Raw genomic sequence first — 22,693 nt, 5'->3', positions numbered from 1 at the left:
CCATCTTATCGACAGAGAGAGAGAGAGAGAGAGAGAGAGAGAGAGAGAGAGAGAGAGAGGAGAGAAAGAGGAAGGAAGGAAGAAAGGAAGAAAGAAAGATAGAAAGAAATCAAAGACTCTTCTCTGAGATTTGCTTATTGTCTCCGTCTCCCAGGCCCTTAGACCCTGTTTCTTACTCCTCTGCCAGTGTGCTTCAGTCTGGCAGTCAATTCGGTGCCTCTCCAAACTCGGTGTCTCCCATTGCCTTCACAGAACCCTCTGCAGTCATCGACCTAGTCTGCCGTATTCCAGCTGTTCCTCAGCTCTGTTTTCTGCTCTTGTTCCATGCACCCCATGAAACAGATAATTAATTAATTATCAATTAACTGTTCAAGAAGTATCCACTAAGTACTGCCAATATGCCTTAGATACATTGATAAGTGGCCAAAGTTCTTTTTAACTTTAAAAAAAATATTCACTTTATTTTATGTGTGAGTATTTATGTATGTGTGTCACATGTGTGCTTGGTACCCATGGAGGTCAAAGAGGGAATTCGATCCCCAGGACCTGGAGTTATAGATGGTTGTGAACCATTACATGGGTGCAGGGAATCAAACCAGGTTCTCTTCAAGGGCAGCAAGTGTTCTTAACTACCAAGCTGTCCCTCCAACCCTCCAAAGTCTTTTTTTAATAGATTTTTTTTGGTCTTATGTGTATGGGTATGTGTACATGTGTATGGGTGCCTATGGGTGCCAAAAATGGAGCTGGAGTTACATTATAGGTGTTTGTGAGCTGCCTGACATGGGTACTGGAAATCAAACCCTGGCCTTCTGCAAGAGCAGTAATGTTCTAACCAGGGACCATCTTTCCAGCCCCCAAAGTCCTTGTCTCACACCCTCATAAGACATCCATTGGCTCCTTTGACACATATTCACTGAGTGTTATTATTCATGTCTGCCTGGTCTAAGTGCCAGGGATAAAGACAAAACTTTTAGGGCCCCTCAAAGTGACTCAGTGGGTTAAGGTGCATGCTGCCAAATGACCTGAGTTCCATTCTGGGTACCCACATGGAGGAAGGGTAGAGCTGGCTCCTACAAGTACCACCTCAGCACGGTGGTACACATGTATCCACATACACACACAATAATCACATCAAATATGTGTGTGTAAATGCATACACATATATGTTCCAAAGTGTATACACATATATGTTCCAAAGTGTGTGTTCTTTTTTTGGAGCATTTTGTTTAACTTTTTTTTTGTTTTGTTTTTTCGAGACAGGGTTTCTCTGTAGCTTTGGTGCCTGTCCTGGAACTAGCTCTTGTAGACCAGGCTGGCCTCGAACTCCCAGAGATCCGCCTGCCTCTGCCTCCCGAGTGCTGGGATTAAAGGCGTGCGCCACCACCGCCCAGCAACTTTTTAAGATTTATTTTTAATTTTTAATTCATGTATATTTGTATATCTGTGAGTATATGCACACGAGCGAGCACAAGTGCCCAGAAGCCAGAAGAAGGCGCCAACCCACTGGAAACAGAATTACCAACGACTGTGAGCTCCCTGATAGAGGTGATGGCTGCTGGGAACTGAACTTGAGTCCTCTAGAAGAGCAAGCACTCTTAATTGCTGAGCCGTCTCTTCATCACCCCCACCCCATATTTTTTTTCTTTTGAGACAAGTTAGGTCTCCTTGTATAGTCCTAGGCTGGCTTTGAATTCATAGAGATCCACCTGCTTCTGCCACCTGAGTACTGGGATTCAAGGTTTTTTTTTTCTCTCTCCAGTTTTTGGGATAGTGGCACAGCATCTCACTATTAGCCCTGGCTCTTCTGGAACTCACTATATAGGCCAAGTTGATCTCAAATTCACAAGAGATCTGCTTAACTCTACCTCCAGAGTACTGGGATCAAAGGTGTGTGCCGCTGTATCTAGCTAAAAATCATTTTTTCTTTTGCCTTGGTTTCTTGAGCTAAAAGCCTTTTTAAATGTTGCTTGTTAATTTTGTGTGTGTGCACCACCGTGCTGGGGTGGCAATGAGAGGACAGCCTGTGGTGTTTGGTGTTCTCCCGTGGCCGTGTAGGTCAGGCATTGAACTCGTGTTATCAGGTTTGGTGGCAAGTGCTTTTCCCTGCTGAGCCACCACTCTGGCCCTGCTTTGTTTTAGTTTTAAATGTGACAGGATTGCTATCTGCAGCCCAGTGTGGCCTCAAACTCTCATTCTTCCTGCCTCAGCCTCCTGAGTGCTGAAATTCCAAGCAAATGCCACCACATCTGGCTTGGAGTTTACATTCTGTTGAGCAAAAATGGCAAGAAAAGTAAGTAAAAGATAAAGGCTAGTTAGCCAGGCTTGTAGCCCACTGGCTGTGTTTGCTCTATCCCAGCGTCACAGGCCCTGGGCTTGCCCTGTTGTTGTAATGAAAAGGATGAGGAAATAGGGCACTGGCACATCTGGCAGAACCCACTACAGTTAGTGATAGGGACAAGTGCAGACGCTCTGTGGCAGGGGTGTGCCTGGCATATTGTAGCGCTGTGGGCTACATAAGGCTAGAATAGTTGGGGAGTGGAGCAGGGGCTGGGCTTGTAGGCCTCCAGAAGGATCTTGACCTGGACTCTGCATAAGAGAAAATGCCTAGCAGGGCAATGGTGGCCCTCTCCTTTATCCCCAGCATTTGAGAAGCACAAGAAGTGTGGAGCTCTGAGTTTGAGGCCAGCCTCTTCCACAAAGCAAGTTCTAGGACAATCAGGGCTACACAGAGAAACCAGGGGCAGGGGGAGGGGAGAGAGAGGAGACTCTGACTTGTGCTGTCTAGCTACTGGATTAGACTGGGAATATAGTCATAGGATAAGAGGAAAAGTGGGAATGGGGAGGTCACCTGGGAGGTGAGCACAGCCCCTGGGAGGCCAGGGGGTGGCAGTGTGGAGGGTGGGAGTGGCTGTGGATGAATACCGAGGAGTCAAGGATGGCGGTAAGGTTTCTGGCCTGAGCGAATGGAGGATGGTGTCATGTTCTGACATGAGGGTGCTGTGGGAAGAGGAGGTTTGGGGTTGAGTAGTTATCAGGAGCTCGGTTTTTAACTTTATAACCCAAGATGCTCCCCTGCTAGATATTTGAGACAGCATCAAGAATGGCGCTGGGCAGAGAGTTTGGAGGAACCATCATCTGTAGGTGTCATTGATTTTGATTCTTTTAAAATAAATTCCAAGCATAAAACTTGAATAAGACAATGGCTTCCCACACCCAACATTCAGCCTTAACAAACCACTGCTTTCTGTAATTACTTGACATCATATGAAGGCTTAAGACCATAGGATAACTCTGTAGGAATGAGTGCAGAAAAGTAAGAGAGACAGTGACCAAGTCCGGGATCAGTTCATCATTAAAAGGTTGAGAAGATGAGAAGAGAGAATAAGGGTCAGCAAAGCAGGAGAAAAAAACAGTGCTATCCTGGGCGCCGGGTGAAGAATCACACAATTGTCGAATAACAATTACAGCTCAGGGGTGGACACTAAGAAAGAAAAGGTAGCGTGCAGGAGAGTGTTTAGTGTGAGCCCTGACCTAATTAAGAGCCAGGAAGTCTCCCTGAGGCCAGGAGACATTTAAGCTGTAGGCTCTTGTCATTCTCTTTATTACCAATGAACAGCCCACCTCCTCTGCCCGGCTGCCATTCTCCCAACCCACTTCTGTTTGCAACGGCTTAATTGAGAGCCGTGTGGCAGCCACTAGTGGGGCGCTGGGGCACAGCATGCTTAGATTGCAAATTTTGTCTGCCGGCTTTAATCCTGACTTCATTGCCTCCTCTCCCGAGGGGAGCTGGTTCATTGTGGGGTTTTAACCTGGGCACCCCTGTAGCTTCTTCCAGGCTGTTCTGACAGAGGCCCCTTGGAATCTGGCCTTGAATTGTCCTCCTGGGGACAGTCAGGGTTTCCTGCGTCCGTCAAGCCTTTGGGACTAAGAGATGACCAGTGAGTCACCTTAGAGAAGATTGCTAGAGAGGCAGAACAGGGCAGGTAGCAAGGCATGTGGATGAATCAATACCGCACTGATTTAACAAAGGACCGTCTAGAAAACCATCTAGAAATCGCTAGGAGGGGGACCTTGTCTATCTCGTTCAGCACCAATTCCCAGCTAAGGTGGCATGGTGGCAATGGCGGTGAGAGGTGTTGTGTTGAGTAAGCTTGACAGTTCTGTAAGGGACACCAGCCTTAGGCCGGCCTTCCAGCGTCCTCTCCAGGTACAGTATGACTCTCCCAGGCTGTCGTTCTTAAGGACCCTGTACAAAATTCTGGTAGAGCCTCTTGGCGGCTCCCGGAGAAGCGGGCACAAACACCGGTTTTACTGCCAAGCTTTCCTTACATAGATTCCCAAGTTGGTCTTCCCACTGCCGGGGCTCTGGGCTTCTGGAGGCGGCGCATTCGGCAGCCAGACACACAGCGAGGCTGTCATCCATCCTCTCCGACGTTCCTTTCACTTCCAGGCTTGCCGGCTTCCCACCCGGTGGCGGGTCGGGCACGTGCCAATACCCGCGCCCCCTCCTGGGCAGTCGGGGACGCTCTGCTCGCTGCGGGCTGCCCAAAAAGGGAAATCCCAGGGGAAGTCGTTGTTGTCATGTTCCCTGTTGTCGTCATCGTCCGAGGCGTGCCTACGAGCCGGTTCCCCATTCTGGAGCTCGCCCTGGCCACTGGGGGCGAGGCTAACACACGGTCTCTGGAATGCAGTATGGCTCTCCAGCCTCCCCCCCCCCCCCCAGCACGAGCGCAATTGGAATCGGGAACCCCGGGGCAAGCAGCGAGTTTAGAAAACCGACGGCGCTGGGCAAGACGAGCCCAAGGCGCTGGCTTAGCTGAGCAGGGACTTGATTTCCACCTTGGCTCTGACGTGGGCCAGCAAGGTGACCTTGGCCCATGGCTTCCCCTCTGTTTGTCCTCTTGAGACTCAGCCCAAGAGCTGAGGCCCTCAAGACAGTAGGGGAGAGCGGGAGGAAAGTGCCCTCGTTGGTCCAGGCGCGGGTGCAGAGGGAAAGCCGATAGTGGCCTTAGGCGCGCTTGGGTGGAAGCCCGCACTGATGGCCTGCAGACCCCGGGTTTTCTGCTCCACTTCTCTGCTCACTGCCATCCGTTTGCACAAGCCGCCTGGCAAACCTGGCGCGAGCCTAGCCGCACTCTTCCCCCGCCGGAACAGCCAGCCCGCTGCCCGGTTTGCCTAATCCGTTTTAAGCCTCACCTCCTCCGCGAAGCTCTCCCGGCTTAACCCCATCACTTCCAAACACTGGCGAGCTCACCGTTTCTTTCACTTTTTCATTTTTGTTTGGTTTGGTTTGCCTTTTGGAAATGCACACACGATCTCATTGTTTGTGAGAACCATGTTGAGGGCAGGTGTCAATCCCCAGGACCTTGCGTTCAGAAGCCTCCGTGTGTTCCAAAAGATGCGGTTGGTGGGTTTATTGCCTGGGCTCACTACCCGCCACCTCCAGCGCTCTTTCCACGGCAGCTCTCTCCTCCTCCTCCGGACCCTTCTTCTCAGACTCACGGCTGAGAATGTACAGCTCAGTTCCCCTCCCCTTTTCATTCCACAGTGACGGCAGGTGCAAGGAGTATGGAGCATTGAACATTTGAAGTTTCGACTCAGCCTTGGCCGCCGAGGGATGTAAGTAACTCCTTTCTCTGGGCTTTCGCCTTCCCCCAGATGAGCACACCAGACTGTGTTACAGTAAGTAGGCAAGGAAGGAGTCACGTGCTGACAGGCTGAACAAACAGCCTCCCTCTATAAACAGTGGCTGGTGAACCATGGAGAGGTGACCGTGCACCTCCTGCCGCCCCAACCTCTCTGTGAGAGGAATTCAATTTCTAGTCCTGATCCAGGTGGGGAGAAGGATGAGGCATTTGTTCCAGGTCACACGACGCTTCTAGGACTTAGTTTACTCATCTGGAAAGTGGAGATAATGTATGGATTGAAGGACAGCAGAAAGGGTTTTGTTACCCAAGATCTCTGTATAAAAATAAATGGTAATTAGCGGTACCATGCTTGGCAGCAGATTTTGCTCATGAATTCCTATTCCAGAGCCTCCACAGTGGGATTTCTGGCTGGAGTCCTTAGAGTTGTTTGGGAATGTGTCACTGCTCACCCCAGATTCTCTGTTTCTCTCCGGATCAATTTGGCACCTGTTTCTGCCTCCGCGTGGGGGCCAGAGCCACAAAGTGATTGGGTGATGGGTTGACGCCCCTAAGCCCTCATGCATAGGGCAGTGTCTCTTCCAAAAGTTTGGTGCCAGAGGGGTCCCTAGGTGAGAAGAGCCGGACTAGGAACTGGTGGGCGGGACTGTGCAGGTGGAGCGCTTGCAAGAACCCCAGTGCCAGGGTACGGTGGTGGCTATCCCACCCCACCCCACGGTTTGGCGCGCAAAGGTGGGGGGGGGAAATGGGGCTTTGGATTTAGGGGCGTGTCCCGGAGGCGGGCCTTAAGTGTGGGAGAGAGAAAGAGAGGGACTCCGGAGCCAGGAGGCGGGGTTTGGGGGGGGAGCTCGCCCCACGTGGGGCGGGGCTCCCGCTGCCGCGGGCTCTGCAGTTCGGACTCAGAGCGCCACAGTCGCCGCAGTTCCCTCCACTCTGGTGGCCCCACGGTCCTGCGGGGAGTCCGGGTGGTCCTCGGGCCACTCGGATTTGGCGTAAGGCCAGCCCCGCCTCTCCCGTTCCTTGCGGCCTAGACGGTCGCGGCTGTGGGGACATGGAGCCTTCTCCCGCCACCCGAGGCTCGGAGACCACCCGCCTCGTGAGTCCCCGAGACCGCAGCAGCGCCGGCGGCGGCCTGCGATTGAAGAGGTAGGACAGACCTGTGCTGGCTGTCAGCCCGGGGTTGCCAGACGCGTGCCACCGGTCCTTTTCGTTGTTGTCTCCCTCGCCGCTGGCCCGGCCCGCCTCCCCAGCGCCCCACGGTCCCCAGGCTTCGCGGCGCCGACCCGCCGGCCGAAGCCCGCCCCCTCCCCGCCTCGCCTCTGTCCGACACCCATTTTCTGGAGCAAGTCCCCTGCCGCGGTGCCCCAAGCCTCCCGACCCCTGCGCCTCCTCCGCCGCTCCGTCGGACCGAGCGGGCCAGGCACGGCGATGTCCGCATTGCCCTGTGAGCCTCGCCTCCGGGCATCGGAAACCCGGCTTTGGGCCCCGGTCCCTTCGCTTAGCACCCCAGGCTAGGGGCGCCCCATCCAGCCGCGGCCAGTGATGGGCTCGGGCCCCGGGGATCGGCTCGGGCTCAGCGGGCGGCCGCGAGGAAGCGAGGGGGCGGCGAGGAAGGAGCAGGTGCGGGCTGGGCGGCGGGGGGTATTCCCGGCTCCGCACAGACGGGGCCGGGGGCGGCGAGGTGTGAAATGAGGCGCCGAGCGGCCGGGACAGCGGGCCGGGGGCGGCGGCAGAACCTCCCCCGCACCCTGCGGGCCGCCCGCTCCCGCCGCCCGCCGCCGGTTCAGTCTGCCCTGCCATCTCGAGCGGCCACCGCGACAGGCCCTTCCTGGCCACCTCCGCTAGCCATTTTGTCTGGAAGCCGACCGTCCGTTTGTCTCTGGAATTTGACAGAGTCTCTGGCTTTTCTGTTTTTTCATCTCCCTCAATCTTTCTATTTCCCTCTCCGTCCTCTCCTTTTGTCTCTGTAGTGGTCTTCTGCGTGTTTCCAATTCTTTCCTTGGGAGGGGGGCCTTAAACCTGAGTGGGTGGGGGAATGGGGGAACTGAACAGAAGGAAGGATTCTTCCTGCAGAGGACTGCAGTGGTGGGCAGCTGTGGGGCTCCAGCTGTGGCCCTGGCATTGCTCTCCGTACCCTTTTGACTTTGCACCAGCCTAGCTTACTTGCCCAAGGAATACTCTAGGCCTCATTGTTTCCCCCCACGCTATATCGTTTTGTTGTTGTTGGGGGTTTCAGAGAAGGCCAGGGAAGGAAACTGCCTCCAGCCCTGGACAAAAAACATCTCCTCACCTCCACACCCCAGCAGAGAGGCCCCTTTAGTGCCCACTTGATGCCAAACAAAAGGAGGCAGCCTGTTGATGGGTGGCTACGCTGATGGCTGATGGCTGGTTGTGTTGCGTCTTAAAAGCCCAGGGAAGGTGTCTTGCTACAGCTTCCAAACTGCCCAGCATCTGTTTCCTCTTCAGACTGCATCTTCATCTCCTGGACCATTTTCATCCTCATATGACCATTAGTCACCAAATCCGGCAGCATTGTTCAAGGCTCTGTGTGTTTACTTGACCCTCCTCTGATGCTGTGCCTGGCAGAGCCACCGGCCAGATCCATTCTAGACTCTTCTATGTCCTCTTTCCCGCACTCCACCACCAAGGTCGTTTCAACATGAAGATATTTGCTCTGTCAGCCAGTGGGTTTCCTCTTTCCTTTCTTTGAGCCCCTTCCCTCTGCCCTTCACCTAGGACTGCACTTATATTCCAGGCTGCGTACCTTGTCGTTATAATCCTGCCTGTCAGGAACGTCTTCTAGGACTGTGGCTTCCTCTCAGGCCCTCCCCTGTGCCCCGAAGTGATTTGTTCAGACAACCCTTCCCCCCCAGCCTCTCCCTGGTAGAAGTCGCATTACATGTTTGTCTCCCACCAGACTGGGGCTCCTTGTGTTGGATACTGCTTGTCATACCTCATGGACGGAACAGGGATGGGCTCTGAAGCCACTGTCCTCTCCCTGTCTCTTCTGGGAACACTGGACTCATGCACACTCTTTCCCAGTCTGGGAAGGGGCTTTTCATTGAAGAAGTAAGCTTACCTTCCACTCGGAGTTTTCTCTGTAACCGCTGGCTGCCCTGCCTCGGCCCACCGGAGCAGTGTTTTCTCAGATGGCCACTGCGGCCCCATCCCTGTCCCTGCAGGAATCTTAGTTTAGAGCCATCTTTCTCCCACAGGGATCCTTGTTACTCCTAAATTTCAGGACTGTCTTCTGTGTTGAGCTCCTTTGTTTTGTTCTTTCCTTGCTTGGGTCCAGGAAGAACAGTGGGGCAGTAAGAACTGGGCTAGAATAGGTCCAAACAGTCACTTTGAGTCCTACCTGTGGCATCCCTAGGTAAGGCCCCATCCCTATTGTCAAGGGATGTGCGGCATGCTGGGCTCCAGGTGACATGGGCTGGACTCTAAATCCATTGCTCCTGTCACTACCACCCCAGCTGTAGTAGGAAGGACCCCCTCCCCTGTGACAACCCTGCTGGTTCCCCTCGTATGTCTCAGCTTCTGTGTGCTGGGACTGCAGACATGAGTCATCATGCCAGTTTCTACACCCTTTCAGAGGACCTCGCTTGCTTGTACCTCCTGTCTTGAAAGGACAGAGAGGGTTTAGGGATCAAGGCATCGGAGCAAGACTAAGAGAGAGCTGCAATGAGTGGGTTTGTGTGTACCATGTTCTCATACCGGCTTTCTTCTGTGTTTCTCTGGTGCTGTGACTGTCTGTCCACATCCTCCCCGTTTTTCAGTGCTTCCTCATGTGGTTTCTGTGGTCTCCACACTGGAACTCATTTGAGAGCACCAGAATTCCTCCAGCAGCAGCATCTGCCTTCTGCTGTGCCCTCGTGTCTAGTCCACATTCGTTCATTCGCCCAGGAAGAGTGGCTGTCCGTTTTGCATTCCTGGGGTGCCTCTTGTGGTGTAGAAATTTGGTCAGTATCCGTCCCAGCTCCGCCACCTGCCAGCTGTGTGGCCCCTCTCGCTTCTTCCCCTCCTGAGCCTTAGTTTACATTCATTGTTAAAACATTAGGCTTGCGGGCAGTGGTGGTCTGGTGCACGCCTTTAATCCCAGCATTCAGATTTAATCCCAGCAGGTGGATCTCTGTGAGTTTAAGGCCAGCTTGGTTTACAGAGCAAGTTCCAGGACAGGCTCCTTAGCTACTTGGAAACACTGGCTTGAAAAACCTAAACCAAACAAACACACAAAAAAATTAGACTTTACTTTCAGATATGGGATTCTATGGCCCTGTGTTTGGAAGGAGGAAGAGCCTGGGTTGAGTGTTCCTGTGAGCCCCCACATGCCCGGAAAGACTCAGGCGCGATTGGGTCTAGCAGAGGGACAGAGACGGCCCATTTGCTCAGCCTGTGAGTGACCAGGCCAGTCCTGTGGTCAGGCTCAAGGGTGACCATGTCGCCTGCCTCAGTCTCTTCACAGAGCCCTCAGAGCCCCTCCCCGAGGAGCCCAAGCTTGAGGGGATGGCCTTCCACCATTGCCATAAGGACCCCATGCCCCAGTCAGGCCTCTCACCTGAGAGGCTGCAGGCCCGGAGGCAGCTGTGTGCAGCCTGTGCTGTGTGCACCATCTTCATGGCTGGGGAGGTGGTTGGTAAGTTGGGGACACCCCCAGTCCCATTTTCTGTACTTCCTAGGCCACTCTCCACCAAGAAGCCTAGGTTTCCTGGATGGAGAAACGGAAAGACAAGGGCTGGGAAGGATGGGGGAGGCAAGGCACCAAGGTGAACCAGCAGGGGCTTGGGGGCTGGACTGAACTGGCATTTTAAGAACCCTATTCTCTTTTTATGAAAATCAAATCTATTATTATGGAAAGACTAGAAAAATACCTCCAATAGATTGGGTGGTGGTGGCACATGACCACTCCATTAATCCCAGCACTTGGGAGGCAGAGGCAGGCACATCTCTGTGAGTTCCAGGACAGCCAGGGCTACAGAAAGAAACCCTGCCTCGAAAAACAAAACAAAAAAATAAAATAAAAAAATACTTGTAATTTTATCACCCGAAAAAGCCTGGTCTCTTTTGGTGCCCCCTTTCTATCCCATTTATGTGTACACATGCTGCATATCTCCTGGAATTCCAGCTCTGCCTCCCTTTGCAGGTGGGTATTTGGCACACAGCTTGGCTATTATGACCGATGCCGCTCACCTGCTGGCAGACGTAGGCAGCATGATGGGCAGCCTCTTCTCCCTCTGGCTCTCCACTCGGCCAGCCACCCGAACCATGACCTTTGGCTGGCACCGCTCAGGTAAAGCCGTGCATGAGTCGGTGCCCAGCCTCCCCGCCAGTCCTGCCGGGCCTTAGGGCCCTGACCTGACAGCTTGTCTTCCCCTGCAGAGACTCTGGGGGCTTTGGCCTCTGTGGTCTCCCTCTGGATGGTCACTGGCGTCCTGCTGTACCTGGCCTTCATCCGCCTGCTGCACAGTGACTACCACATCGAGGGGGGTGCCATGCTGCTGACCGCCAGCATTGCTGTCTGTGCCAACATGCTGTATGTCCCGGTGTGGTGGGCGCCGGGTGGGGTCCAGGGTGAGAGAGAGGGTCTTCTTCCAGGATGGCAACACACACACACACAGCTTCATTGTCTTCTTTAGGTGAAAAGGAGTGGGAAAGAGATACTCAGCCAGGAGGTATTTGTTGAGGGCTTACTGGATACTAGCCCTGCTTTATCAATATGATCTCATTTGAGTCTATCAATCCGTGAGCATTGGTTTCCCTCCTAGTAAAAGATATTGCGGGGGGGGGGGGCAATAGACTATTTAAATAGAATAGGCAGGGCCAGGACCTGGATCCACATCTCTGGCCCTAGGTCCAGTATCTTTTGCCCCCCGACAGTGTAATTTTTCTGTTAGGTGGTGTTATCTTTCTGGGATGGGAAACAGGTGGAGGTGGGCACTACGGGGAGACGAAGAACAGGCCATCCGGCTGAACCTCTCTCCTTCTCCTTCAGAATGGCCTTTGTGCTGCACCAGGCTGGGCCCCCCCACAGCCATGGATCTAGGGGCACAGAGTATGCACCGCTGGAGGAGGGGCACGGATACCCCCTGGAAAACACCAGTGTCCGGGCTGCCTTTGTGCATGTGCTGGGAGATCTCCTCCAGAGCCTGGGGGTCCTGGCCGCCTCCGTCCTCATCTACTTCAAGGTACCGCTGTGGAGGGCGCCTCAGCCTCCCTTCCCTCTCCTGGTACCCTCTGCCGTCTTTATTGAGCTTCCAGCTTCCCAGGGTGTCTCCTTCCCCCTCTGTGAGAGTCTCGGGATGCCTTTGGGTTCTGTTTGCCAAGATGAACCTAGAGCCTCCTCTAAGAGACATCGCTTTCTCTGCAGCCTCAGTACAAGGTGGCTGACCCCATCAGCACGTTCCTCTTCTCTGTCTGTGCCCTTGGATCTACAGCCCCTACCCTTCGAGACGTTCTGCGCATCCTCATGGAAGGTGAATTTAATACTGACACCCCCACCTGGAGCTCCCTCAGCTCCCGCCCCAGGGCTCCCTCAGCTCCCACCCGGGGTCTCCGTCAACTGTGGCCTTGGTTGCAGGTGCCCCTCGCAGTGTGGGTTTTGAACCTGTAAGGGACACACTACTGTCAGTGCCGGGAGTCCGAGCAACGCATGACCTCCACCTGTGGGCCCTGACGCTGACTTACCATGTTGCCTCTGCACACCTGGCTATTGGTGAGTCAACGCTAACCCAGTCAGTGCCGTCTCAGAGCCAGCCCCTCTCTCCACCTGTGGCAATAGCTTGGCGTATCGAGGCATTGTTTGCTTGTTTGAGACTGAATCTCACTATGTAGCCCAGGGTATCCCTGAGATCCTCTGCTTCAGCCTCCCTGAAATACCTTGGCTGTTTTTGTTTTTGTTTTTGTTTTTGTTTTGTTTTGTTTTGTTTTGATCTCTTTTGGTCTCTCTGACATGTATTTGTGTGCATACTCATACACATACATACTCTAGAGACTAGGAGGCCTGGGTACTTGCAATACCATCTCTGAAGCAGCATGGGGACCTGGTACCTTTAAAACGTTACCAGTAGCTTCAGGATGTAGTTGGGTGACTGTGGCAGCTCCCCTCAGTAGGGGATCACATTGCTATTTAAAGTGGTAGTTGTGAAGCCTGTATGGCAACTAGGGAAAATGTTTGTGGTATAATGCTTGAGGAAGAAAGAAGTGGAATATAAATTACATCTACATTATGATTCAACTATTAAAATACATATACAGTGATTCATGAGCTGACAAAGGGTTTTTGAGTCTCTCCCAGATGCAAGAAGCAATCAGAGGCATGCAATTTGGATGCCAAAAATATCATAACTTGTGGGATGTTGGATGGTAACTTGAGAGGGACAGTGGGGCAGAATACTTAACATCTGGCTTGCCCTGGAAAGACGGTGGTGTGTCTGCCGAACTATCCAGCTGTGTATTGATGCTCACAGGCAGGAAGCAGTCGGTAACGGGGCACAGTTTAATGCGTCAGCATGGCCCATTGCAGTGAGTCTCACGTTTTCTTTACAATTTTTACGCCGTTCATATAATGCGGTGATGCAGAAGGAAGATCAGGAGGCCTATTCAGTCCTCTGGGGCTGTGCTGTGCTGTGCTTGGGCCCCCTTCCCTCCTTATCACAGCCCCTGGCTGTGCCCGACTCCCCAAGGACTGAGCTGCCTCTTATCGCCCTCCCACAGACTCCACGGCTGACCCTGAAGCTGTCCTGGCTGAGGCCTCGTCGCGGCTCTATTCCCGGTTTGGGTTCTCCAGCTGCACTCTGCAGGTGGAGCGGTACCAGCCTGAGATGGCCCAGTGTCTACGCTGCCAGGAGCCCCAAGACTGAGCCTCAGCCCCACCCCCACCCCACTGCCAGGCCCAGGCTCAGCCCTGGACTCTCAGCACCTGCCTCCCCACCACAGAAGGGAGCATCCTCTCTCCATTTTCCACCTGCCAGATGCCCCAGCCCCTGCCCCCGGTGGTCAAGACCAAAGTGTGCATGTGGGGAAGAGGGAGGAGGGAGGATCAGATTGAACTGCTGTAAGCAGTTTAGGGGTGTGGGGTGTGTGGAAGCCCCACCATTCGTGTTCCACGTGGCCTGGAGAGTCATGCTTGCCCTTTCTGTGCAATTCATGTGTCCTTGTGGCAGGCTGGCTGGTACCTGGGGGCATCTGCCTGTCTGTGTGCTGTTCGTGTGCCTATGCCTGGGGAGGTCATAGGGCCCCCTCCCCACGTGATCCTTGCTTTGTCTATGCAGGGGCCCCAATGCCTGCACTTTGGTTTGTGTGCCCTGTGGTTTTGTCTGTCGTGTGTGTGTGTTCTTTGGTGCTGTGGCCGGTGTGTCTTTGTGGCTGTGCTGGTCTCTGTTGAGTCTGCTCTACCTGTGTGTCCATTTAGGGGTCTGTCTGTCCATCCCTCTGTTGGTGCTGTGTCCTCAGCTTTCCCCTCGGGAGAGGGGGGACTCTGATGCAGCCCCACCAATAAACTCGTCTCTAACTGCATTTCTGTGCTCGTGACTCCTTGGAAGTGGACTCCGGAGTGACCACCCACGGCCCTCCTGACCTTTCACAGTCGGTCACCTTCTGTCCCCAGTAAATTCAGACGGAGGTTGAAAGCTTTCCCAGCCCAGGCTCTGGACTAAGAAGAGTCCCTTTGTGGGCAGAGCAGGGCTGCAGGGGCCATCCTGGAGAGCCCTTCTCACTGGAACCCTCCAGCAGGCCAAGCCACGCTCCTGTTAGTGGGAAACTGGAACACTGTGGGGAAAGAGGCTGTGGGCTTGGTCCTTGTGCTGTGTCAGCAGGGGTGGGAAGGGCAGCGAGCCCTGCGTGCAGGTGTGGGCTGTGTGTAAGCACCAGCGTCATCGCCACGCTCGCTCTTCAGTCTTAAAAACTATATATTTCAAAGACTCATACATCTTTCTCTTCTCTGTCTGTCTCTCTCTCTCTTTTCTTTTTTTTCAAAACAGGATTTCTCTGTGTAGCCGTGGCTGTCCCAGAACTCACTCTATAGACCAGGCTAGCCTTGACCTCAGAGATCCACCTGCCTCTGCCTCTTGAGTGCTAGAATTAAAAGTGTGCACTACCTGTCCCATTTTTTAAAACAGTCTCATGCAGCCCAGGCTGGTCTTGAACTCACTGTGTAGCCAAGGGTAACCTTAAACAGAGTACTAGGATTGCAAGCATGGGCTACTTCAGATATTGTGAGGGGCATGTTAGGGATCTAAACCAGGCCTTCCTGTGTGTGAGGCAAGAGCTCTAACATCTGAGCTGCAGCGCGTGCGCGCGCGCGCGCGCGCACGCACACACACACACACACACACACACAGAGGCTCTCAACTTGTGTTACTAACCTTGAACTCTTAATCCTCCTGCCTTTGCTTCCCAAGTGCTAGGATTATAGTCTTGAGCCACCAAATCCTGCTAGCTCTTAAAAAAGCAAACTCTATATACTTTGGTTTTAGACCCATGCTTTGGAGTAGCAGGAGTTAATTGGCCCTTCCTTCCTTTCTCCCTTCCTCCCTGGGTTGATAGAGTTTCAGCCCAAAGCCCAGTCCCTGGTCATTTTCGTTGGTCCATTCATGTTTCTGTGAGCCTTTCTCCCCATAATGGAATACTTTTCCCTAAAGTTGTTTTTTTCTTATGAAAGCAATATATCTTTATTGGGGCTCAACAAAGGGGAAGTGTTTTCTGTGCTTCCAGGAGTAACTGCTACCCCCCCCCCCCTTGTGTGCATACCAGTATGTATATAATAATGTAAATATAACCCCTTTATAGGAGCCATGGTGTCAGCTGCTTTGACCTGTGTCCTGGACACATTTTCCTGCAGCAACATACGGATTTCATGACATTTTTCAAGACGAGGCTTTTGGACATGTTGACAGTAGACTTCCTCACTGACATCAGCTGGGAGCCTGGCCCCACTGGGCACTGAGCGGATGGCAGCAGTGGCTGGCTTGGGACCAGAGCTGGGGTGAAGGGCTGGGGTCCACCCACTCAGGCCCGCTGCAGGGGCTACCCCAGCTGCTCTCCACGCTTTGCTAGCTCCTGACACTTTCTCATTTTCCGTCTCATTGATTGCAGGCCCCAAGTGACAGGATGGGGGCGGGGACGATGGGGAAATGGAGAGGAATGGAGACTAGGGAAGAGGTTGAAATGATCACCCTCTGGACAGCTTTAATCTGCTGCCGCCTAAGATGGGAGAGGGATTCAGAGAGGGAGCCAAATGCTCAGGACGCGAAGAGACCATATACCCAGGCTGGCCAGCAGCCGGCACTCCACACACGGGTCTGAAAGGACTTGCTGGAGTCATCTGCCTGTGACCTGGGCAATGCTGGGGCAGGAGCACAGCCTCGCCTCCTGTCCCACCCACCTGCTACCCTGGTGCTTGCAGACCTGGGGCTCTAGGGCCAGTTCTGCCGTCACCTGCAAATTCTGGTGACTTCCTGCATTCCAGCTTTCCCAGCGATGACATAAGGATTCCCGGACACCTAGTTTAAGCATGCCTGGTATACGTACAAAAAGGTTCATAGCTTTGGGGTAAAAGCCAGGAAGCAGGATTAAAGTGACCTGGCACCTGGCAGAGACGGCAGAGACAGGAGGACTAAAGTCAGTAGCAGTATTTGCATGCTACAGATCGGGAAACTGAGTCTGAGCTGGTCACACAACTCGGTGGCTTTCAGAGCTAAGATTTAAACTTAGTTTTGACTGCCTGGAGCCAGGAACCTATTTCCTCTGCCTCTCTATTCTCCTTCAGTCACCAACTGTCATGGATAGAGACTCCAAGAAGCCAGTTTCCAGAGCATTCTCAGCCGGGGGGTGGTGGTGGCGCACACCTTTAATCCCAGCACTCAGGAGGCAGAAGCAGGCAGATCGAGGCCAGCTTAGTCTACAGAGTGAATTCCAGGATAGCCAGGGCTGCACAGAGGAATCCTGTCTTAAAAAACAAATAAATAAAACCCCAAAACAACAACAACAAAACCCAGGGCATTCATTCCCCACCATCCATTGGCACTCGATCCCAAGGGAGCCCAGGAAACCCTTATCTGCAGAGCAGCCATTGCCCCTTCCTATTATCCCCAGCCCACTTGCTTATCTAGAAGTCCCTTCCCCCCAGGTACAGGTCTCTGCTGATAAAATACACAATGGCAGTGAGGCGAGGGAGCTAAAATAGGAGTGATTGGGAGAGGCTAGCTAGCGAGAACACAGGCGAGAGGAGGACCCGTCTGTCTATCAGGATCCTGGCATCCCTAGGCAGCTGAATGACTGGGGAAGTGGGGGGGGGGGGGCTGCCAGCCAGAGAGGGGCCGGAAGAATGGAAGCCTAGCAAGGATGACGGGACAGGCTGGGGGCTGGGCTTGTCTTGTGAAAGTACGGCTGAAGTCTTCAAAAGAAAGGCTGGAGACTAAGGGAGGCTGAGGCTGGGGGACCTAAGAGGCTTGTGTTTCACAGGTCGGGCCTGAAACACCAGTGCAGAAAGAGTTCCCGCCCTTCTCAATGAGAAGTCAAAAGCCTGAGTGTACCGCGTATGAGAGCCACAGGCTAAGGCTCTGCAGGGCGGGATGGTCTGTCAGGCTCAAGAGGAAGCACAGGATGGATGGTCCGCTCATAAAGCCCTTATCCACCCCCAGCCGCTCTCCCGAGCTTCACTACAGACCAGTCTGAAGGGGGCATGGCTAGCTGTCACCCAGGAGCCAGACAGTCGGGGCAGCAGCGCCCTCGCGCGGCTGGTGCTATGACAGCAGCCGAGCAGCCAGACTTGAAGGGAATCTCAGGGCGGAGTGGGATGGAAAAACCCAATGCTGCTGTTCCTGTTCCTGGCAGGTCCTCTTACCTCTCCCTTCACTCTCAACTCTTCAGCCTCCCTTCACCCAGTTCGGCAGGCCTTACTGTCTCCGACCTGAGCCCCAAGTCCGCTCCATCAACACCATTTTCCAAAGGGGTGCTGACAACATGCAGGCCTGGCTGGGGCAAAGCCTGAGACTACAGAGGCAGCAGTGGGCACCCAAGATCCCATAAACTGCATCCTGTTGACCAGAGGAGAGGAAGTGATGGGGAGGGAGGGTTGGGGTACACCCGAGGGCTCCTGTGCCATTCTGGGTCAGTCTCATCCTCACCTTGAAGCCAAGCAGCGGCCAGGCTGGGAACTTTCCCGCCGAGGGACCTCACCCAAACAGTCCCAACACTCAGTCCCGTTCTGTTTCCTTAAGCCCAACAATGAGGCGCCAAGTTAAAAAAGAACTGTGGCCACAAACACAGGGAGAAGCAAAAGGGACCAAACCCAGGGGAAAAAGCACAGTGAAACTTCCCCAAGCCAGCAACTTCAGAGCCCACAGCAGCGAATTCATTTTCCCGTGACCCTGCAGTGCCTGAAGATCGCCCTGCTTCCTCTCCCTCCACCTACTTCCTGGACCACTCAAGACTTCTGGGAGGTGCTGGTGGGGAGGCTGCCCTGGGTGGCTGAGTCCCGGAAGGAAGCTCCCAGTCTGGCTCCTAGCACACAGCTCGGGGACTGCAGGTGAAGGAATGGATGGGAGCCATTGGCCCATTCCCAGCTGTCCGGACAATACTCAGCCAATCAGTGTCCCTTTTGTCCCCATCTCCCACCGCTGGGCCAATAAGCCACTTTGTTACTTGCTGACCACACCCCAACCACCCCACTCTCTGGGAGGCCCCTCCTTGGTGGGTAACATTCCTTTCCTTAAGCCTATTCTGAACCCTGCTTCCCCTTGACACCGGTCTAGTGACTAATCAGTCTCTTTGGGTTTTCCTGTCGTTCTCTCAGCCATCCCTAGGCAATCTGAGGTTGCAGTTCCTGTACTTCTTTTATCTTGGTCTTTCTGCAGTTGATGTAACTAGGTGAGGCTCTGTACCCACCTTCCCACCATAAAACACCAACTGGCAATAGGTCAGCCCTCACTTCTGGCCTAGACCAGGATCTGATGCCACCTCCCATCCAGCCACACTGGTGCCACGTCGTGCAAGGCTTTCTTCTCAGTTCTTTTCCCACAATTTAAGATTCAGACTTTAGCTGGGCGGTGATGGTGCAGGCCTTTAATCCCAGCACTTGGGAGGCAGAGGCAGACAGATTTCTGTGAGTTTGAGGCCAGCCTGGTCTACAGAGTGAATTCCAGGACAGTCAGAGCTACACAGTGAGACCCTGGCTCAAAAAAAAAAAAAAAAAAAACAAAAAAAAAAACATGTGTTCTGGGGATTGAACTTGGGTCCTCATGTTTGCAGGACAAGCACTTTTCTGTCTCAGTTATCTTCCCAGCCCCATCCATGCCATTTCTTAAATTTTTAAAAAAATCATATGTATGTGTGTGTGTGTCTGAATGTATATCACATGTGTGGGTGACCCTGGACAATCCCCTGGAACTAGAGTTACAGGCAGTTGTGAGATGACTTATTTGGATGCTGGGAATCCAGTGCTGGTCCTCTGGAAGAGGAATGTGTACTCGTAACCACCAAACACTCAAGAATTCTCTCCAGATCCAAATATTTTATTTTAAATTACACACATACATCTGTGCATGTAAGTACAAAATGCCCACATGTTGAAATAAGGAGTGGCGGGGCTGCGTCCCCAACACCCCGGCCGCTTGGCTAGCTTATGCCCGAAATAACAACACACAAACTGTATTCATTTAAGAACTGCTTGGCCCATGAACTCTAACCCTTACAGCTAATTCTCGCACCTGGACTAGCCCATTTCTAATAATGTGTGTAAGCACCCCAAGGTGCGCTTACCGGGAAGATTCTAGCCTCCGTCCATCATGGTGTCTCTGCTCCAGAGAGCAGAGCTGTTCGGTCCATCTGGAAGCAGAGCAGAGTCTGACCTCACTTCCTCTTCCGCCCAGCATTCTATTCTGTTTATTCCACCCACCTATGTTCTAAATTATGAGGCCAAGCAGTTGGTTTATTATAATTAACCAATTACCTTCCCCCATCATTTCCCCTTTTTCTGTTTAAACAAAAAAAAAGAAGGCTTTAACTTAACATAGCAAAATTACACATGACAAAACAGTTATCAAGTAAAAATTACAATAATCTATATCATAACTAAGGAAAACTATAACTATAGCTAACTATTCTTAACTCCATCAAAGAGTCCAGAAAGATACAATATTACCTAAGCAAACAAGAAATCCAAAGCTCTAGAAATGACAGAGACATCTCGCTGCCTGGACAGTCACCCAAAGTTCCTCTGTACCGTTGGGGCATCCATCTTCGGCCTACAGGCCCATAGTTTCCAGCAGACATTTCCACAAAGCAGGAAATTTCAAAGGCAGTCACTATCTGCTTGTCCTGAAGAATGTCTTGCAGACTCTTTCATGAATCAGGAACCCCGAAAGATCATCTCACCTTTAGGCAAGTTCAGCAGTCCTCTCTCTGCGGGTTCTCTGTGTCCAGTTTATGCAATAGTCCAGGCAAGAGCAGTTTCTTGCCCAAATGGCTATCAAACTCCATAAGGATCCTCTTCGATGCCCATCTTCCTCTTGAAGTAGATTGGTGCTGCCAGGAGCAGAGTGTCTCATTGTCATGAAAAGTCCTAAGTTATTAAAACATTTAAAATGCCATATTCTATAATCTTTGAAAAATATGAAGAATGCCTATCTAAAATATATCTATGCACATCTAGAAAATCTTAACTAACATGACTACAAACTTAACTATTATTAATGATTATTCATTAACAACCTATATACATTACAAAATTAACCTTAAATTTAAATCACTAAAGCAAAATCCATATCAATGTAAATTATTCATACCTATATCATCTCCCCCTTTAAATGTAAAAGAACATTTATAAACAATATTTGGGAACATGGGCGCAGTTTTTTCTCTCCAAACTGCTTCCTGCTGAATGGGGGCGTCGTTAATTAGGTCTTTCATGGTATAACCTGTGTGCTAGTTTCATCTCAGTTGGCAGTTGAGCGAAGCAATTTTCTGAAGGTATTCACAGCAACCGTTCAGGAGGGCGTGGTCCATCATACCATATCGGAATAGAAGAAATGAACAGGGTCTCATCCTCTGTGAAAACAAAATAAGAAACTCCTTTCCAAAGTATCATGTCCTTAGATCCAAATTTCAAAGTCAAGGCATCAAAATCTCTACGTTGGATTAGTTCAGCAGCATTTATAAACAAATATCTTTTAGCATCTGTTGCTCCTTCCTCAGCATTCAAACAATTCAAAGAGAGCATAATAGCATACAGTATCAAGATTCTCTGTGTATTTTCCATCTTTGTGAGCTTTATTTTAACCTCTATTAAGTTTATTTTTACTTTCATTTTATATTCTCTGTATCTCTGTCCTGGAATAACTCTGTAGACCAGGCTGTCCTTGAACTCTCAGAGATCCGCCTGTCTCTGCCTCCCAGGCATTGGGATTAAAGGTGTTTGCTACCACACCTTGAACTCACAGAGATCTGTTTGTCTCTGCCTTCTAGGCACTGGGATTAAAGGTGTGTGCTACCACACCTTGAAGTCACAGAGGTCAATCTCCCTCTGCCTCCCAAGTGTAGGGATTAAAGGCGTGTACTACCACACACAACTTCTCTTTTTCTTACTTTTTTACTTTAAGAATTTTAACTTTTAGTCTGCATATTATTTTCAACACACTGTAAATCATTTAAAATTTTCTTTGTCTTTGAATCTCTTTACTGTATATCTCTCTTTTTCTGACCACACGAGCCTTTAAATTACTGAGCAATATGAGTAGGATGAAAGCCGTGGCTTTGCCAGGTAGATCCAGTCCATTCCTTAGCTTTCCAGCCTCATGGCAAAGATACAGGCTGTAGCCATGTTTATAGCCACAATTCTATGGCGTTTCAAGGTCCCTGCCAGCCAGGGAGACAGGGTCTCACTGTGTAGCCCTGGCTGTCCTGGAGCTCCTCATGTAGACCAGACTGACCTCAGACTCACAGAGATCCATCGCTTGTCTCCCGGAGGGCTGGGATTAAAGGTGGGACCATTAGGGGCTGGAGAGACGGCTCAGTGGTTAAGAGCATTGCCTGCTCTTCCAAAGGTTCTGAGTTCAATTCCCAGCAACCACATGGTAGCTCACAACCATCTGTAATGAGGTCTGATGCCTTTTTCTGGCCTTCAGGCATACACAGAGACAGAACATTGTATACATAATAAATAAATATTTAAAAAAAGGTGCTACCATTTATAGATGGCTACTTTAGGTGGAACCAAAAGTGTCCTTGAACTCATGATCCTTCTGCCTCAGCCTCTTCCGCTAACAGACCAGCCCGTACCACCATCTCAGCTTACCATCTAAGCTTGCTGCAAGCTCCTGATCCCACCTGCCAGTGGGACAGCGCTTCTCCATCCCCTCCGGTGCTGCCACCAGCCTGCCCCACAAAGCTCAGCTATCTCTGGGACAGTACTACAGGGTCAGACTCCTGCCAGTTCGACACAGGGAACTTCAAACTCTGCCCTTCACAGCTCGGGCTCTGACATGCCTCATGGCTGGCTGGGGGTTGGATGCAGAGCTCCACAGGGCTGCTGACTTTCAGGACATTTTCCGGATAAAGAGTTGGAGGTAAATGACAGGTGGAGGAATAGATTTGAAGGATTCATCCAAAATACCTGGAGAAATGCTAGCAGCTGCAAAGTGCGTAGGTCTGCTCCTGACACACGAGAGCCATTACCGGAAAAAATAGGTCAAACGTCTTGGGTATTGAGGCCAGGAAATTGAGTTCTGGCAGTCAATGAGAATCACACGGCACACTCAAGGTGGTTTCTCACCGGGTGGAGAAAGGCTCAGTCAGACATGGCGGACTTTATTGAAATGTTTTCTTTGCTAATAGCTACTTTCATTTTATTTCCCAGTATAAGACCTCACTTCTGGTTGTAGTGAAGTTTATTCAATTTAGAGCTGTGTTATGATTAGGAGAGCCAAAGCAAGCAGGGCAGGAACACCTCCCACCACTTAGCAACTGAGGAGATCGTGCATGCCACTTGGCAGCAAGTGCAGCCTCCACACAGGGACGGCTCCAAGTTCTGCGAGCCTCTGCGGCGGGTAATGGTC

General features: G+C 51.8%; 1 protein-coding gene and 1 long non-coding RNA gene across 3 annotated transcripts; both read left to right on the top strand.

Annotated features, from left to right (window-relative positions):
• Nucleotides 1-4,744: 4,744 nt before the first annotated feature.
• Nucleotides 4,745-14,156, top strand: Slc30a3 (solute carrier family 30 member 3). Of its 2 annotated transcripts, XM_050128555.1 has the most exons (9): nucleotides 4,745-4,864; nucleotides 5,549-5,619; nucleotides 10,097-10,278; nucleotides 10,786-10,932; nucleotides 11,022-11,175; nucleotides 11,635-11,827; nucleotides 12,010-12,115; nucleotides 12,220-12,354; nucleotides 13,356-14,156. In XM_050128555.1, exons 3-9 carry the CDS (start codon nucleotides 10,149-10,151, stop codon nucleotides 13,499-13,501), a joined length of 1,011 nt encoding a protein of 336 aa, XP_049984512.1. In that variant the 5' UTR covers nucleotides 4,745-4,864; nucleotides 5,549-5,619; nucleotides 10,097-10,148; the 3' UTR covers nucleotides 13,502-14,156. The 2 variants fall into 2 exon arrangements, with proteins under 2 accessions (XP_049984512.1, XP_049984511.1); XM_050128554.1 differs by lacking the exons at nucleotides 4,745-4,864; nucleotides 5,549-5,619 and adding an exon at nucleotides 6,477-6,791.
• Nucleotides 14,157-20,493: 6,337 nt separating this feature from the next.
• On the top strand, nucleotides 20,494-21,231 carry LOC126492241 (uncharacterized). The gene is made up of 2 exons (XR_007589551.1): nucleotides 20,494-21,119; nucleotides 21,189-21,231. It is a non-coding gene; the product is annotated as an uncharacterized lncRNA (long non-coding RNA).
• Nucleotides 21,232-22,693: the final 1,462 nt, after the last annotated feature.

The sequence above is a fragment of the Alexandromys fortis genome, unplaced genomic scaffold (genome assembly GCF_014885135.2).
Source record: "Alexandromys fortis isolate MF-2015 unplaced genomic scaffold, M_Fortis_MF-2015_v1.1 scaffold_304, whole genome shotgun sequence".
Classification (NCBI taxonomy): domain Eukaryota; kingdom Metazoa; phylum Chordata; class Mammalia; order Rodentia; family Cricetidae; genus Alexandromys; species Alexandromys fortis.
Note: the sequence above shows the minus strand (reverse complement) of the source record. Positions and strands in the feature narration are given on the sequence as shown.

Bases quoted from the DNA above. Each gene is read 5' to 3' on its own strand.
- Slc30a3 (XM_050128554.1), top strand. From the start codon at position 6,697: ATGGAGCCTTCTCCCGCCACCCGAGGCTCGGAGACCACCCGCCTCGTG. The intron at 10,933-11,021 runs GTAAAGCCGTGC...CTTCCCCTGCAG, and splicing joins CTTTGGCTGGCACCGCTCAG to AGACTCTGGGGGCTTTGGCC. The intron at 12,116-12,219 runs GTGAATTTAATA...CCTTGGTTGCAG, and splicing joins TCTGCGCATCCTCATGGAAG to GTGCCCCTCGCAGTGTGGGT.